Below are 17721 nucleotides of genomic sequence, written 5' to 3'. Positions count from 1 at the left end.
GAAGGTTCGTGTTTCCCAGCTGTGTGACCTTGGGCAAATTACTTTACCTCTTTGTGCCAGGGTTTCCTCATCATTGAATTAGGCTACTAGTAATACCTATCTCATTGGATTATTGTAAGGAATAAGTGAACTAATTCATGTAAAGCACTTAGAATAATGCCAGAAACACAATAGCCATTGAGTAAATTTTAGCTCTAATTATAATTATCATAACTGCTATTGTTGTTATTAGTGTTATTATTACCATCATGGGCGTATATGTATCAGGGCTGGGAATTTATATGTCAGTATCTGAAAAACAGGACAGTCAGGAGGCATCTTTTTTGTCACCACAATGGTGCCTGGGGCTGTCACACCCACAAGATTCTGTAAAACGGGAAAGTGGTCAGCATTACAAAATAAAATAAGTGTATTTTTCTAATGAGGCTTCCACAGATATTTATTGAAAAGCACCCAACCACAGGATCATTTTTCAACCTTATCTGTGTTCTCCTACATTTTCCTTACTCCATGTGCAAATAGATTTATTCTCTGTACCCTGCCTGGAAAAGGCCTTGTTTCCTTCTTACGATTTCCATTAATTAGGCATTTAATATCAGCAGGAACAGCATCCATCACAGAGCGCTGCTGGCCTAGGCAGCCGCTGTCCAGAAGAGGGGTGGGTGCAATGAGATTATCCCTAATATCTTTTCTGGAACAGTAGTTTCGTGATTCAAAGGGCAGAAAGCAAGAAGCTCTGTGGGTGCCATTCTGCGTGTGACAAAACCTGGGAATTACAAAAATGATCTTTTTTGCCTTGGAGCTAAAATGATTTGTATTCCTGAGGCCTATTCAGGATGCTGGGCCTTGGTGTTTGGCCTGCATTCGCTTGGTCAGAGAAGAGCAAGAGAGGATTTTCAATTCAGGTTGGCAAGGATTTTTGTTTACTAGCAATTCTTATGAGTCCAGGGGATTATGACATGCTCTGAGGAATTCAGAAGCAAAGGAGAACACTGCACCTATCCTCAAAGATCTTGGAGTCTTGACGTTCTGTTGTGTTGGGTGCTGTTCATTCAATTCCAACTCATCAAAAAACAAAAACCTGTTGCCTTGGAGTAGATTTTGACTCATAGGGATGCTATAGGACAGAGCACTGCCCCATTGAGTTTCCTGGGTTGTACTCTTTATGGTGCAGTGGTTAAGAACTCGGCTGCTAACCAAAAGATCAGTAGTTCAAATCCACCAGACACACCTTGGAAACCCTATGAGGATTCTACTCTGTCCTATAGGGTTGCTATGAGTCGCAATCAACTCGACAGCAGTGGGTTTGGTTTTTGGTTTTGATGGTAGCTCCAGCCTAGGCCTTGGGGCATTTCTGGATCATCTTCTGGGCACCAGACTATCTTGGGATATTTTGAGCCTGCATGGAGACCTCAACCCTTTTGCCGTGGAGTTGATTCCAATCCATGGAGACCCAGTGAGATGAAATACTTCCAGAATACTCCCAGCCTTTGGTGGAAGAATAAGGGCAGCCTTGGCTTTTATAATGGGGAATGTAACCAGGGACTGCCAAAAAAGATGAGAGACATACACCCAGAGGGAGCAGTCATTGAAGCCCACAGTGCCCCCACAGGGAGTCTTGTGGTAGGCCAGCTCTGCCCAGGTGGAAAGACTGACAGGTACTGCATCCCTGGCCCTGCCTTATTCAGCTTCAGAGCCCAGACAGCCTCAGGCCTGATGTCCCTAACCTGAGTCTACACCCAGAACCTTCTATTCCTGGAATCATCAACAGTATCTCAGAATGGCTGCAGCCACTCTGCACCTCAGAGAAGGGCCTACTGACTGCATTTCAGATACACTGTGTGCCAGCTTTTTAAATTAGAATTTGGGGTAAATAATCATTTGAGGCCATTGAGAAAGAAATTCTGTAGTATTAAAAATCCATGCTTTTTCTGCTGTAAAGACTGAGACATCAGATAAACCAGTGGAAACCTTAACCAACAACAAAGACTAAAGAAGTCGAGAAAGGAAAAGAAAAGCCATGTTAGCAGAAGAATAGTGTGGTGAAGAACCCAAGTTCTGGAGTAAGATAAACTTGGATTCAAATACAAGCTTTGCCGGTTTGTAGCTGTGTGACCTCGGGCAAGTTTATTTCAACTCTCTGGGACTCAGTTTCTTGATCTTTAAAATGGGGAGAATAATAATCATACAAAGCTCAGTTTCTTGGCAGGCTTTAACAAGAATGCTTGCAGAGAGCTTGGCTCACTGATGAACTCTTTCAATAAGTACTTACTGAGCTTGTGCTGTGTGTGTATTCATGATGCTTGTTGTTGCTGTGTGCCATAGAGTCGATTCCGGCTCATAGGGATCCTATAGGACAGAGTAAGAACTGCCCCATAGGGTTCCCTACACTGAAATCTTTATGGAAGCAGATCGCCAGGTCTTTTCTCCCGCAGAGCTGCTGGTGAGTTCTAACCGCTGACCTTTTGGTTAGCAGCCGAGCTGTTAATCACTGTGCCACCAGCGCGCCTTTCATAACTCAACACTGGATATACGACAGTGAATAAAAAGATTATTCATTGACCCGGCAATTCCACTCCTAGGTATATGCCCAAAAGACTTGAAAGCAGAGACTCAGAAGACTTGTACGCCAATGTTCATTGCAGCACTATTCACAATAGCCAAAAGGTGGAAACAACCTAAATGCCCATTAACAGGTGAATGGGTAAACAAAATGTGGTATATCCATACAATGGAATGTTATTCAGCAATAAAGGGAAATGAAATCCTGAGACGTGCTACACGATGCTGAGTGAAATAAGCCAGACACCAAAGGACACATATTGTTTGATCCCACGTGTATGAAATAGTCAAGTATATAGGGGCCAAAGTTTGTTAGTGGTTGCAGGGTGGGGGTTGGGGGAGGGAGAGTCATTGCTCAGGGAGCATTGAGTTTCTGTTAATGGTGGTGGAATAATCTGGAAAAGGATAGTGGTGATGGTTCCACAACGTGATGACTGTAAACATTAGTGAATTGGCAAATGTTTTGTTTTATATATTTTTCGACAATAAAAAAATCAAATAAGATAACATCTGCAAATATGCCTTATAAATAATAAACATTATATATAAATAAGGGGAAAAAAAAAAAAAGATCTTGCCTGCATGGTGGTCACATCCAGGAGAGGAGACAGAAAATAAATTAATTTTGTTTGAAGTATGTTATACATGCTTTGAACAGGGCCAGTGAGGGTGAATAACGGGGGGATCTACTTTAGTCCGGCCTAGCTGGGAAGACTTCCCCAGAAAGTGATGTTTGTTGAGATCATGGGATTGAGTAGGAGTTAACTAGGCATGATTTTCTCATTTAGCCCTTATAATAGTATCCTTTAGGAGGATACTGTTATCCTCATCTTCCAGATGAGGAAACTGAGGCTCAGGGAGATAGGTTACCTGTCCATGATAATGGAGCTGATAATTGGATCTGAACCTTGGAAGGCAACCCTGTAGTCTCTAAGAAAACAAACGACAAGCAAACAACAACAAAACCTGCATATATACCCTGTGACTTGGCAATTCCAGCTCTAGGAATACAGACTACAAATAGAGGCTCTCATGCATAAAGATGTGTAAACAAGAGCATTGATTATAGCGCTTTTGGTAGAGAGAGAAAAAAAAAGCTGGAGTCAAGCTAAATGTCTATAAATAGGGAATCGGTTAAAATAAAAGTGCATCCTTAGAGCAGAGTACCATGCAGCAATAAAAGAGAATGGAGCAGATCTGTATATGGTAATATGGAAACATTTGCAAGATATGTTGGTGAGAGAAAATAGTGGAGTGCAGCAGACTATTAAAAAAAAAAAGCTGTCTATACACATTTTTTTTTATGCATAAAAATTCTCTAGAATGATATTCAAGAAATTGTTCATAGTATTTTCTTCTGGGGAATTACACTGGGGTTGAAGGTAGGATGGAAAATAAGTTTTTATTATATAATCTTTTTTTTACCATTTTTTTTAACATGTGTGTATTACTTCCATGAGTTTTTTTTTTTTTTTTTTTCTTAAAGCTAATTAAAAATAACTAAATTCTCATTACACCCACTAACAGTATAACTTTGTATGGTCATTTAACTTTTCTGAACCTCTCTGTTTACATCTGTGAAATTAGGAAGTTGGACCAGATGACCCTTAAATTCATTCCAGCTCTAACTCTCTATTGTCTTGTGATTTCAAAATATTAAGTTCCTAATCAGAAATCATCCCACCCCTTCTCCAACAAAAGAGACCTCTGTGTGTATGTGTGTGTGCGTGGTAAATATATATGTAACAAATCATTTGCCATTTCAGCATTCTTCCTTTGTACAATTCAGTGCTGGTTTTGTTATTGGGTGCCATCAAGTCAATTCCAATTCATAGCAACCCCGTGACAGAGTAGGACTGCCCCATAGGGTTTTCTAGGCTGTAATCTTTAGGGAAGCAGGGCTCCAGGTCTTTCTCCCGTGGAGCCGCTGGGTGGGTTCAAACCTCCAACTTTTGGTAAGCAGCCGAGTGCTTAACTATTGCACCACCAGGGCTTAGTTATGTTTATCATGTTGTTCAACCTTATCACCATTATCCATTTCCAAATTTTCCCATCACCTTTAACAGAAGCTCTGTGTCCCCTAAGTAGTGAGTCCCTCTCTCCCCCGCCTTCCCTCTCTGCCCTAGTAACGACTAATAAATCTTGGTCTCAATACAATTCCCTATCCTAAATATTTCATGTAAGTGGGATCATACAGTACTTGTGTTTTGCAAATGCCCCTGTGGCTTCCTTTAGCTAGCTGAGTTGGGCACTTAGTAGGAATGCTACCTGGCAGTTTGGGACAGGGAGGAAAGAAAAATCTGGAGCCTTTTGAAACAGCTGAAGAATATCTCCAACAATGCATCAAGCAGTATTTTCTGGAGCCCAGCTGTATTCAAGCCATTGTGCTGAGGATGGCGTTAGGGATACATATAAATGGAAGATAGGGCCCTTGCACTTGTAGAACTTACCACTGAAGGAGACAGAACATGCAAATACTCTACAACCAGCGCAGTCACCGCCAACACCACCACTCCCATTTACTGAGAGTGCCAAGCACTGTGGTGGACGCCTTCGTGCTTGTGTTATTTCATCCAGCGTTTACGACAACTCGTTATGGTAGGTACCATTGTTTTCCCCATTCTGAGCTGAGGAAAATGAGGCTCAGAAAGTTCAAGTAACTAGCCAGGGGTGACCCAGCTAGTAAGTGGTACAGTTGGTGTTCAAGCTGGAGCTTGGGCTCCTAACCACTGGAGCAGTGAGTGGAGCACAAGGCCAGGTGAGGAATGGTGGACCAGAATCTGTGGTTGCATATATGTGCTACTGAAATTAGGAAGACCTGACGTGTGGTCTGGACTCTGAGAAAGCTTCATGAACAGAGTGGGTGTTGAACTGAGCGCTGATGAAATAATAGGATTTAGATGTTTCAGGTGTGACAAGCACTGTGAGCAAAGCCAAAAAGGCCAAAATGCCCATGTAAAGTCTGAGCAGACAGACCCACCTAGAATGGGGCAGTTGGTCGAAAGGGAAAACACTGGAGTCTAAGGAGGTTGTATGAGGGCTTAAAAGGCAGGTTATTGTATTTGGTCTTCATTCGTTGGTAACAAAACTCAAAGAAGTTTTGGGTTAGGGGCATTACAAGTGTCCGGCAGTGTCTAGTGGTCACTGCTCACCTCTCAGGGCATCGCACAGAGCCAACAACCAAGACAACTTATCCTCAGATCCAAAAGTCATTCCCCTGCAGCCCCAGGGGCAGGATGGGAGGGCTGTCAGTGAGGGGCTTAGGTGTGCCGTTTCTCATCCACTAAGATGAGACACAGCTATGGCCTCGTGGTCCACAAAGACCTTACAGGAAGGGAGCCAAAAGAAAAAAGCAGGTCTACTGCTAGGTACCCACCCAAAAGAATGTGAACAGTTTCACTACAGATTAGTAAGTTAGCACAGATAAGCCTGTGCTTAACTTTCTTATTGGGTAATTCACCCCTGCCAGCTCTGCTATATATATAACAAACTGAGTGACCTTTGGCAAAATATTTAACTCCTCTAAGCCTCAGTCTCCTTACCTGTAAAATGGGAATAATAATAGCCGTCAAGGTTTTAAAGATGAAAGGAGGGACGATATGGAAAAGTACCTGCCCGTGGTAAGAATGCAGTGCTTGTTTTTCTTCTGTCTGTATATTAAACCACAAGCCCATTTGAAAGTAATACTCGGGACAGCAATAATGCCTGTGATCCATGTAAAGCTGCCTTTTCTGGGTGTTGGTCCTCTGAATCCTGCAAGGAACATCTTTGACTTAAGGGTAAGGGCCTCAATGGAAGGATGATTTCTTCAGATAACGTTACTCCTCCTTTTGTTATACAGTGTTAAGAGGGGGCTCAAAGCAGGTGGGCTTTGTCCTGGGAGGTCTTGCTTCACCTTCGTGTATAAGGCCTTGGCTCGTGGAAGGAGTGCTCTTGAGCACCCAAGGAGCCAAGTTTTATTATTTGCTTTGGTGCCAAAGGAACCACTCATATAAAGAAAAGAAAAACAGCAATAAGACTAATATGTATTTTTGAGCTCTTACTGTATTGTGTGCCCTTAAACACATTATCTTGCTCAATCTTTACAGTAACCCTCTGCAGTGGGTACCAGAGTTACCCCTACTTCACAGAAGGGTTCACTGAAGTTCAATAAAACATTGGTTTGGATTTACATCTCTCTGGCTCTGTAGCCCATATCAACATCACTGTCATTGTGGCTAACATTGTTGATCACCCGCTATGTGCCAGGCACCGAGCAAAGCCCTTTACCTGCTTTATCTCACCACATGTCTGCAGTGTGAGTTCTAGGATTAGTTCCTCCCATTTAGCACATACAGGCCATGTAAATGTTAAAATTATGACAAGCCCACATATAAACTGGAGCCACCGGGTGGTCCAGTTAACACCCTCAGCAGCTAACCAAAAGGTTGGAGATTAGAGTCCACCCAGAGGCACCTTGGAAGAAAGGCCTGGCAGTCTACTTCTGAAAAATCAGCCGTTGAAAACCCTATGGGGCACAGTTCTACTTGGACACACACAGGATTGCCATGAGTCAGAGTCTACTCAACAACAACTGGTTTTTACATATAAACTAGGCCAACAGTGGTTCTCAAATGCAAGAGTGCATCAGAATCATCAGAGGTCTTGTTAAGACACAGATCAGGGGCCCCATCCCCAGAGGTTCTGATTTAGTAGGTGAGGGATGGGGCCAGAGAATGTAGATTTCTAACAAGTGCCCATGTTGACGCTTCAGGTGTGGGAAACCGTTAAACAAAGGGAAAGGAGAAGGCAAACTATTTTAAGACAGAATGGATTGCAGGCTTTTCCTCTGAGCTGTCGGGTGAATTAGGGATGACTTACAAAATGGGGAAGACTGTCATGTCCCTGAACTATCCTATCTCTCATCATCCTCTAATTCCAGGGCAGAGGAGCCAGCTCACCAGGGCATGCAGCTGGGGTGGGTTATTTGTCTTTCCAAAACTAAAATCAAAGCAAAATAAAACAACAGCCCTAAAATCCTCCTCCCCTCCTAGATCCCGTTATCAGAGTGGGGACGTGGTTAGCGCTTAAAGAAATCCCTTCTATCGGCCTTGCTTTGGCCTGGATGTTAATTCAGAGTCAATGCCAGTTAGAAACTTGCAGTGCACACAATTAAACTGGTTGTGCCTCTGTCTTCTGCATCTTCATAAATGATTCCCATTACCCGGAGTTTAATTTGCCTTCCCACTTCAGACTCACTCCACGACTGTTTCCTGCTCTTTCACTTACAGCTGTGGAACAACTATTTTCATCTGGCGGTGGCTTTTATCACCCAGGAGTCTCTGCAGCTGGAACAGTTCTCGCATGCCAAGCACAACAAAATCCTGGATAAGTAGGTCGCATTTTTGGATTTCTTAAAGGGGGTTGGGGGAGGGGCACTCCTGAGATTGTCTGAGACGGTGCCTGAAGCAGAGATTTTCGTTCTTCCTAGGTACGGGGACATGAGACGGTTAATTGGCTTCTCCATCCGAGATATGTGGTACAAGCTTGGTGAGTAGGCACACACATCCAAACAGACACATCTGCACGTGCCAAACTCTTTCTTGAAGACCATCTGTTAGAGGGCCACCGGGGTTTCGGTGGTGGGAGCTAGAAATAACAGTTGATCCAGCTGCGTGCTTCAGGTTCCTAATAAGTGCCTGATTGTATGCTGACGGAGCGGGGGTACCCACCCCCCAAACAGCTGTGAATCTGCCTCTGCTCAATGCCTCTGAGGGGTCAGAAGTCAAGTTGGAATTAACAAGACTGAGTTCGGGACGTGAGCTCCCATCCTCACACATCACATGTGAGCTTGTTGCTGATGGGTAGGCTGTTCTGCTTTCTGCTTTTTATGTGGTGCGGTGGTCCACAAGAAACTCTTCAACCTCAGGGGGAAGAATTGATTGTGTGGAAGAAGAGGGTCTTTTGTGACATGATTCAAGCCTGAAGGTAACCCCATAATCTATCCGTGCTTCAGTGAGCTACAGGGATGTCTGTGAGCTCAGTGATGCCCGTGTGGGGAAGGAAGGGAAGGGTGGACTCAGGAGAATTTTATTGAGGGTTTGAGTCAGGCCTTTGCTGCCAAGGAGGTCTTATTTAATCTTCACATCACCTCCTGCAAGATGGAAATTGTTCCCCTTGTTTTATTGATAAGGAAACTCAGAGAGGCAAATAACTTGCTTGAGGTTAAACAGCTGGAAAGTCCCAGAGCATGGTTTTGATTCCACAAGGATAGGGGTCACATACCTAGCACAAGACCCAAATCCTACACAAGAAATATTTGCTGAAAGGATGGATGTATGGATGTGATGGATGGATGGATGGATAGATGGATGGGTGGATGGGTGGGTGGATGGATGGATGGATGGATGGGTGGATGGGTGGATAGGTAGATGGGTGGATGGGTGGACGGATGAATAGTGAGTAGTGAGGCATTTTCAGCTCTGATGTTTGTACTTTCTCCTTGACACTCTGCTGCTGGATTGCTCTGCCCTGGGCTTGTATATGTACCCTCTATGTTAGAAGCACTTGCAAGGACTCTGCCCACCTCTGGGATTTAACCTGTGTAAACTCTCTGGATTTTGCTTCTTGCTTCCTAGGACTATGTTTCTAAGTAAACTTTATTTTTGGAGCAATTTTAGGTTTACAGAAAAATTGTGCAGAAAGTACAGAGTTTCATATGCTCCTTCTTCCCCCGTACACTGTTTCTCCTATTATTAACATCTTGCATTGGTTTAGCACATCTGTTACAGTTGATGAACCAATACTGATACATTATTATTAACTAAAGTCCATAGTTTACATTGGCGTTCACTCTTTGTTTTGTACACTCCTGTGGGTTTTGACAAATAATGTGTCCACCATGACAGTATCCTACAGAATAGTTTCATTAAAAATGCCCTGTGCTCCATCTAGTCATCCCTCTCCCGCAACCCCAAATACCTGGCAACTGCTGATCTTTTTACTCTCATCCTGAGACCTTTTACTGTTGGCTGGTCCCCATCGGAGTTCCTGGATAGCGCTTCTTGTCCTTTCCACAAGGTCATTCACTGTGGGAAGCACTGGATTCTGTGGCTGCTGGCAGCATTAGACTCCTGCTGGGAGTACACACTGAATAACAGGAAGGTTGTGGGTTGGCTCACAAAATCAAAGGGAGCGCTGAGAAACGAGGCCCAGGACAGACTGCCCTATCAATGCATTGGGCCCTGGCCTGCCCTTTACAAGCTCTGAGACCTAAAACAAGAGACAGAGCATCATTGGGCCTCAGCTGGGGAAATAGCTCCTTCTCACAGGTGCTTATGAGGATCGTAACAGCTGAAACGGGAAAGTGAAGCCATGGAGGTCACTCCCACAGCAGAGTTCTTATTCTTAGCTTCACCCTTGCGCCGTCAGGCTCCTTAACCCCCAAAGCTGGGTTTGTATCACTAAGGCCTTAAAGACAAGGCCCAGGCAGGTAATGTAAAAGACTGAAAGGACTGGGCATAATATAACTTTTATAAAGGCCATAAAGCAAGGTTTCTCCACCTTGGCACTATCGACATTTTGGTTCAGGTCAGTCTTTGTTGTAGGGGACTGTCCTGTGCATTGCAGGATGTTTAGCAGCATCCCTGGTGTCTCAGTTACTTAGTGCTGCCATAACAAAATACCACAAGTGGGTGTCTTTAAAGAATGTAAATTTATTTTCTCACAGTTCTGAAGGCTAGAAATCCCAATTCAGGGCATCAACTGTAGAGGAAGGTCCTTCTTTGTCTCTTTTAGTGTCATGGATTGAATTGTGTCCCCCCAGAATATCTGTCAACTTGGCTAGGTCAAGATTCCCAGTATTGTCTGATGGTCTACCATTTTATCATCTGATACGATTTCCCTATGTGTTGTAAATTCTATCAGTATGATATAATATGATGGATTAGCGGCAGTTATATTGATGAGATCTACAAGATTGGATAGTGTCTTAAGCCAATCTCTTTTGAGATATAAAAGAGAGAAGCGAGCAGAGACACAGGGGAACCTCATACCACCAAGAAAGCAGTGCTGGTAGCAGAGCACATCCTTTGGACCTGAGGTTCCTGTGCTGAGATGCTCCCAGACCAAGGGAATACCAATGCATCATAAGGACCTTCCTCCAGAGCCAACAAAGAGAGAAAGCCTTCCCCTGGAGCTGATGCCCTGAATTTGAACTTGTAGCCTACTAGACTGTGAGAGTATAGATTTCTCTTTGTTAAAGCCATCCACTTGTGGTATTTCTGTTATAGCAGCACTAAATGACTAAGACATATAGCTTCTTGGAACTGCCAGCAATCCTTGGTACTCCCAGGCTTGTAGATGCATCTCCTTCATCATCACGTGGCATCCTCTCCCTGTGTGTCACTGTGTCTGTTTTCTCTTTCATAAGAGACCACTCGGAAGGATGGCATTTAGGGCCCACCCTATTCAGCTGTGGCTTTACTAACATAACAAAAGAAAAACCCTATTCCCAAACAGGGTCACATTACAGATACTACGGTTAAGACTTCCACATATCTTTTTAGGGGACCAAATTCAATCCATAACACCTGATGTCTACCCACTAGGTGCCAGTAGCACCCTCCACCCGGTTGTGACAACCACAAATGTCTCCAAACCAAATAAACCAAATCTGTCACCCGCCTAAGTGTGCATTCTTTGCTCTAAAATAGTAGAGACCAGATAAGGCTGTGGTGGGCTTCCTTTCCCAGAGTCATACCCCAGATACTGCCAGAATTGCAAAGCAGGGATCTGGGCTTTGTTTGTCTTAAACTCTTCCACACAACCTGCTCTTTTCCAAATGCCCTTCGTTGCTGTTGTTGTGCACACAGAAGATTTTGTTTAGATGTAGATGATGTTTTGGCAGATGTTCCTGCACTCCCAACTATGCTGATGAATGAAAAGATGTTACCAAATATTCCACCTGCTTAGAATCACAGAACATCAGAGCTGGAAGGGCCCCTTCGAGATCGTATTGTCCAGCGTTTTTCAAATGTTTATTTTTAGCTGAGGACCAATAAAAAAAAAAAAAATGCTCAAAATGTAAATTGAATGAAAGCAGAGCTATTTAGTAGAGTGGTGTGGGGGGCTCAGAGCCTCTCTAAAGGGCTGCTCCTGAACGCCCCGTGTAGACCCGTAGCACCCTCCACTGAGCGTTTTCTGGGAGGAAATTCCAAAGCACAGAAGAGAATAATTTGAAGGTATTAGTCTGGTCCAGTCCACCATTTTATCAGTGAAGAAACTGAGGCTCAGAGAGGGGAAAGGGTTTCTACAAGGTGGATTGGTGGTTCAATGGTAGAATTCTTGTCTCCCAGTGAGAGACTTGGGTTTGATTCCTGGCCAATGCACCTCATGTGCAGCCACCACCCATCTGTCAGCAGAGGCTTGCGTGTTGCCATGATGCTGAGCAGGTTTCAGGGGAGCTTCCAGGCTAAGACAGACTAGGAAGAAAAAGGCCTGGCAGTACTTCCAAAAATCAGCTAGTAAAAACCCTGTGGTTCACAACAGAACATTGTTCAGTCCTCAGTGGATCATGGGGATGGCACAAGAGTGGGCAGTGTTTGTTCCATTGTTCATGGGATCACCATGAGTTGAGGCTAACTCCATTGCAGCTAATAACATAGAGTGGGTTAGAGGCAGAATCAGGACAAGCACTCTGGCCTGCATGCGTGTTCTGAAGCATCAGAGTCCTTGCTGTTTGCAAATACCTGTAGGATGAATTAATTCAATTAAAAGATATACCTGCCTTGGTTTTTTTGGTTGCAAGAAAGAGATACTGACTGTGGTTGACTTAATCAGAGGAGGTGTATATTCAGAGGGCAAGGGCAAGCAGAAGAACCAGGGTACATAAAAACAGGGGCCAGAGCCACTCTGGGAGACCAGGACAGGGAGTGCAGTTCCCTCAAGGCACTGCCTTCTGGAGTTTCCATTCCTGCATCACTGCTAAAGAGCCAGTCACAGAGGATACCATGTTTTTGGCCTTGCTTGGATCCCCTCTTCACTGATGCCCCAGCCATCCATCTAGGGAGGCAGAATTTCCCCAGGTAAAATCCAGGATGATATTATTGAAAGATGGAGTTATGGATAGAGGGCAAACCAAAGCCACAGATAAGCACTGCAGAAAACAAAAAATAAATGATGCTTTTGCAAAGATGGCTGCCCCCCTCACCTCTCGGCCTGACTCCTTGGAGGAAAAAAGTGTGTCAGCTTGAAGTGGTTTTCTTGGCTGCCCCAGCTTTCCACTTACTGGTTACACGCCTGCCTTCCCCTCGCCTCTCTCTTACAGGAATAGAATAGAAAAAAGAGGCAGAGCAAATGGGTGGTTTCCCCTCCTCCACCCACCCTGCAAACTCCCAGATTCTGTCGTTAACATGATAATGAGGTTAATCTGTTCATCCCAACCAGGACTAAGCACTGTACACATTAAGGATCAATGTAGTGAGAACACTGTGCTGGATAATGATAGAATTTAAAGTGCAATTCATGGAATATCCAAAATGGAGTAAAATTTACAAATCATTCTTAGCTGATTCTGCTGATTGTCCGTGTAGTAGCCTTTCTCACCTTCTTCCTGGCTAACGAATCCTGATTATTTGGGGAATGCCAGTTTGCTCAGTTAACAATGTCATGTAGCAGGTGATGGCCACGTGACCCAGTTCTGGATGATAAGAATCAGCAGTAATATACTTGAGGTTTCAGGAAAGCATTCTTTCCCAATTAAAAATAAAAGGGGGGGATGTATAGGAGGAGCACAAAGCGTTTTTAGGGCAGTGAAACTATTCGGTAGGATACTGTCATGGTGGACACATGACATTACATATTTGTCAAAACCCATAGGACTGTACAACATAAAGAGTAAACCCCAATGTAAACTATGAACTTTAGTTAATAATGTATTGGTTCAATAATTATAACAAATGTGCCACACCAGTGCAAGGTGTTAATAGGAGAAAACATTGTACAGGGGGGAGAGGGGTGTCTTAGATATCTAGTGTTGCTATAATAGAAATAACACAAATGGATGGCTTTAACAAAGAGAAATTTATTCTCTCACAGTCTAGGAGGCTAGAAGTCTGAATTCAGGGCACTGGCTCTAGGCGAAGGCTTTCTCTCTCTGCCAGCTCTGGGGGAAAGTCCTTGTCATCAATCTTCTCCTGGTCTAGGAGCTTCTCAGCACAGGGACGCCAGGTCCGAAGGATGCACTCTGCTCCTGGCTCATCTTTCTTGGAGATATGAGGTCCCACTCCTGTCTGCTGGATTCTCTCTTTTATGTCTCAGATTGACCCAAGATATAATCTAATTCTGTAGATTGAGTCCTTCCTCATTAACATAAATGCTTCTAATCCTGCCTCGTTAACATCATCTAGGTTAAGATTTACAACATAGGATAATCACATCAGATCACAAAATGGTGAACAACCACACTATACTGGAAATCATGGCCTAGCCAAGTTGACACACATTTTTGGGGCACACAATTCAGTCTATAATAAGGAGTATATGGGAACTCTCTGTATTTTTGCATATTTTTTTGTAAACTTATAAATGCTCTAAAAAAGAACCCACTGCCTTCAACTTGATTCCAACTCATGGCAACCCCGTAGGACAGAGTAGAACTGTCCCATAGGATTTCAAAAAAAATAAAGTCTATGAAAGTAAGCCAGGTTGAGGGGGGAGGGCAGATTCAATGAGCACACTCATCTTTTGCCCATAACTTTTATCCCTTTTCCTTTCTGGGAAAGAGATGAGATGCCTGGAGGTGCAGTAGACATCATGAAACCATGAAGACAAAGGTCACATGGAGGGGCAGCTCTGGACTAACCATCTTTTGACTTCTTATTAAGGAAGAAAAATGAAGTCCTTGTTCAGTTTAGTCACAGTAGTCAGATTTCTGTCACGTCCCTAACTGATACATCATCTGATTTACTCCCTGATTTTATAGGTGGAGCTACTGAGCACCAGAGTGGCGCAAGGACATTCCCAAGGTCAACAACAAACCAGGGGCTGAGCTGGGGCTAAAGAGCCTGTCTCTTGACCCCCAAGTCCAATGTTCTTGCTGATAATTTTTTTCAAAGAGTATGCAAATTATTTTCAAAGGGTGTAAAATAGCCAACTATGTTTTTCAAAGGCTACTGATAATGAGGAAATTATAATGCATGTTAGTGGTTTTGAATTTTGTTTTAATGCCAGAAGCAATCTGGACATCATCACCATGATCATCAGTATCATCATCTTCTCCTTCTCATTAGGAAAGATTTGAGCAACCCTGTGATTATAAGATAGCTAATTGCAAAGCTATAATCTCAGGCTTGGAGTATTTAACATTCTTCAGAGGAAAGTCTAGACAAATACACACGAGGGCGTATGTGACGGTGTGAGTGTGTTATTTTGAGACGGGGGGTGTAGGCAGGGAGGTCTCAGTGGGGAGAAAGGACCACGTGTTGTTACCAGGGTTTGGTCACTCAGGGGTTAATTCCATGTGTGTTTTGGCTTCCTGGTACTACACCAGATGTAATGTACTTTTCTTGATAGTATAACGTCATGACATTTGATTTCTGCTCGGAGTGAAGCAATGCACATTTTGCTAAAATGACTTTGCACTTAACCCTCCCACGTTCACTTGGGTTAGCTCCTGGCTGCTGCATTAACAGTCAACCTGGAAAAGAAAGGCAAATTCCCGCGGCTGGCGTCTGGGCCTCCTGTGTGGGAAGTCCCTCCCGGCAGAGCTGTGAGTGCAGTCAAACCATCACCTTTGAAGCATCCATAGAGTGCCCAGCTCGGCGCTGTACTCTAGGGAGTTGCGGGAGGATTGAGGGAGTATAAGGTGTGGTCCCTGCTTTGCAGGGAAGGGCCCACAGTCTAGCTGGAAAAAGAGGATGTTGCCAATAGTGACATTCGTAGTGGAGATGCTCAGGAGTTACAGGCAAATGGGAAATGAGTAAGGACTATGAGGATGGCTTCAGGGGGAAAATGGCTCCTGGATTAGGCCTCAAAGAAGGGCTATGTCAGGACTGTGAGAAAGAGTGGGGAGGGTCAGGCTTTCCAGAAGGGCAAACAACCTAAGCAGGCATGGCCATGGTGCAGTCACAGGGCATGCCCTGAGCAGCGTGGTGTGGGGTTGGAGAGGGAGTGGCAGGAAGAAATAGGGAATGGAGATAGAGAAGCACTGATCCCTCCATTAGCCCATCCATCCATCTCTCCGTCCATCCGTCCGTCCATCCATCCATCCGTCCATTCATTTATTCATTCATTCAACAACAAGTATTTAACACTATGGTAGGCAGAATATGACTCCCCCCGCAAAAAAAGATACCCATGTCCTAATCCCCAGAACCTGTTACCTTACTTGGCAAAAGGGACTTTGGACATGGGAGTAACTTAAGGATCTTGAGATAGCATGCTTATCCTGGATTATCCTGGTGGGCTCAATGTAATCACCAAAACCAAAAACCAAACCCACTGCAGTCGAGTCAATTCCTACTCATAGCGACCCCATAGGGCTTCCAAGGCTATAAATCTCTACGAAAGCAAACTGCCACATATTTCTCCCATGGAGCCGCTGGTGGTTTCAAACCGCCAACCTTTATGGTTAGCAGTGTATAGCTTTAACCGCTGCACCACTAGGACTCCTTAATATAATCACAGGGGAACTTATAAGTGAAAAAAAGAGGCAGGAGAGTCTGAGTCAGAGAGCAATTTGAAGATGCTACACAGCTAGCTCTAAAGATGGAGGAAGGGGCCACGAGCCAAGGAATGCAGGCAGCCTCTAAAAGCTGGAAAGGGTAAGCGAGACTCATTTCTGACTTGTGACCTCCCGTATTGTAAGATAATAAATGTGTGTTGCTTTTAAGCCACTAAATTTGTGGTGGAGTCCCTGGACGGTGCAAATAGTTAATGTACTCAGCTGCTAAACAAAAGATTGGAGTTCAAGTCTACCCAGAGGCACCTTGGAAGAAAGACCTGGCAATCTATTTCAGAATAATCAGCCATTGAAAACCCCTGGAACACAGTTCTACTCTGACACACATGGGATCGCCACTGGTCGGAGTTGACTCAACATCAACTAGTTTAATACTCCCAGCCAGAGTGCTCTTTCTGTCCCATATAAGTCCAACTTCATTCTCACCCAGGTACAAAAAGATTTTCTTTTTGTTGTTGTTGTTGTTATTATTTTGCCAGATCATTTTCTTAGTGCTGGCAGACCCTTCGTGTTCAATCTTACTGTCTACTCTGAAGAAGAGTGATAGATGATGAGGTCATTGTACAGATGAGACACTGAGACCAGAGAACATATGGCAATTGAAATCCTCCTTCCCACCCACACACCTAAGCTATTCTCTGTGCTCTCATTACCAACAGATCCTTTCTCCAAAGCCTGTGTAATTCAGCATTTGGATTTATCCTGCCGGCTTATTAGCGCTTTAAAAGCCTTTTCTAATGGAGTGTCTCCTCCCAGTGAGATTCCATTTCCATTATATGAAAGAAACCCTCGTATCAAGGCCATGCCTAGCCTTCTTTTGAGTACGGGCATTCCCTGGGTCACCCATGAGATTCGTTCCTAAGTGTGTCTTTAAGTCAGATTTGTAGGTTGGTCGGAACAGGCGCATACGCTTCTTATTTAGCCTTACATTTAGTGCAAGAAAAGGTTTGAAGTCTTTTCAATGATTTAAAAGCTCTTACGTGCAGCAAGTGAAAGTGATTGTGATGAAGAATTTGTTGTGAGAAGGGGTTGGTTCAGCTGTTTCAAAGTGGGGACAAAGTTACATAATATTAAAGGACAAGTACGAGTTGAGTTATCCTACATCTGATGTTCGTAACCTGGGGACTGCCTGTACAGCAGCAGATGTGTCTCTTGAACGCGGATTTATTTTTTTCCCCAAATGAGTTTGTATTCAATTAGGCACAAACATCTTCTCTGTGTGTATGCATGCGTGTGCATATGTAATTACGCACACACACATACACACCCACTTACGTTACTTGAACACAAAATCCACTATGCTTAAATTCCATTTTTGATATAAATGAATAAAATTTCCTGATGGAGCATCACAAGGCCCGTTGAGATCATCCTGTATTTAGAGTTCAACATCCCTGTCTTCTTCCCCTAGTCTGCTAAAGATCTCAACAGACTGCAAA

The 17721-nt window shown here is 43.8% G+C and overlaps 1 protein-coding gene across 4 annotated transcripts in view; it reads left to right on the top strand.

The window, feature by feature from the left end:
* DOCK2 (dedicator of cytokinesis 2) overlaps window positions 1-17721 on the top strand; it is a 548036-nt gene that overhangs the window by 442710 nt on the left and 87605 nt on the right. For all 4 annotated transcript variants that reach the window (XM_004371215.2, XM_023726512.1, XM_023726513.1 and 1 more), the window contains 2 exons: window positions 7833-7933; window positions 8033-8091. In XM_004371215.2, coding sequence (XP_004371272.1) covers window positions 7833-7933; window positions 8033-8091 — 160 coding nt within the window. The remainder of the gene's footprint in view (window positions 1-7832; window positions 7934-8032; window positions 8092-17721) is intronic.

Source organism: Trichechus manatus, unplaced genomic scaffold, assembly GCF_000243295.1.
Source record: "Trichechus manatus latirostris isolate Lorelei unplaced genomic scaffold, TriManLat1.0 scaffold00011, whole genome shotgun sequence".
Classification (NCBI taxonomy): Eukaryota; Metazoa; Chordata; class Mammalia; order Sirenia; family Trichechidae; genus Trichechus; species Trichechus manatus.
The sequence above is the reverse complement of the archived record's forward strand: the minus strand, read 5'-3'. Positions and strand labels throughout refer to the sequence as shown.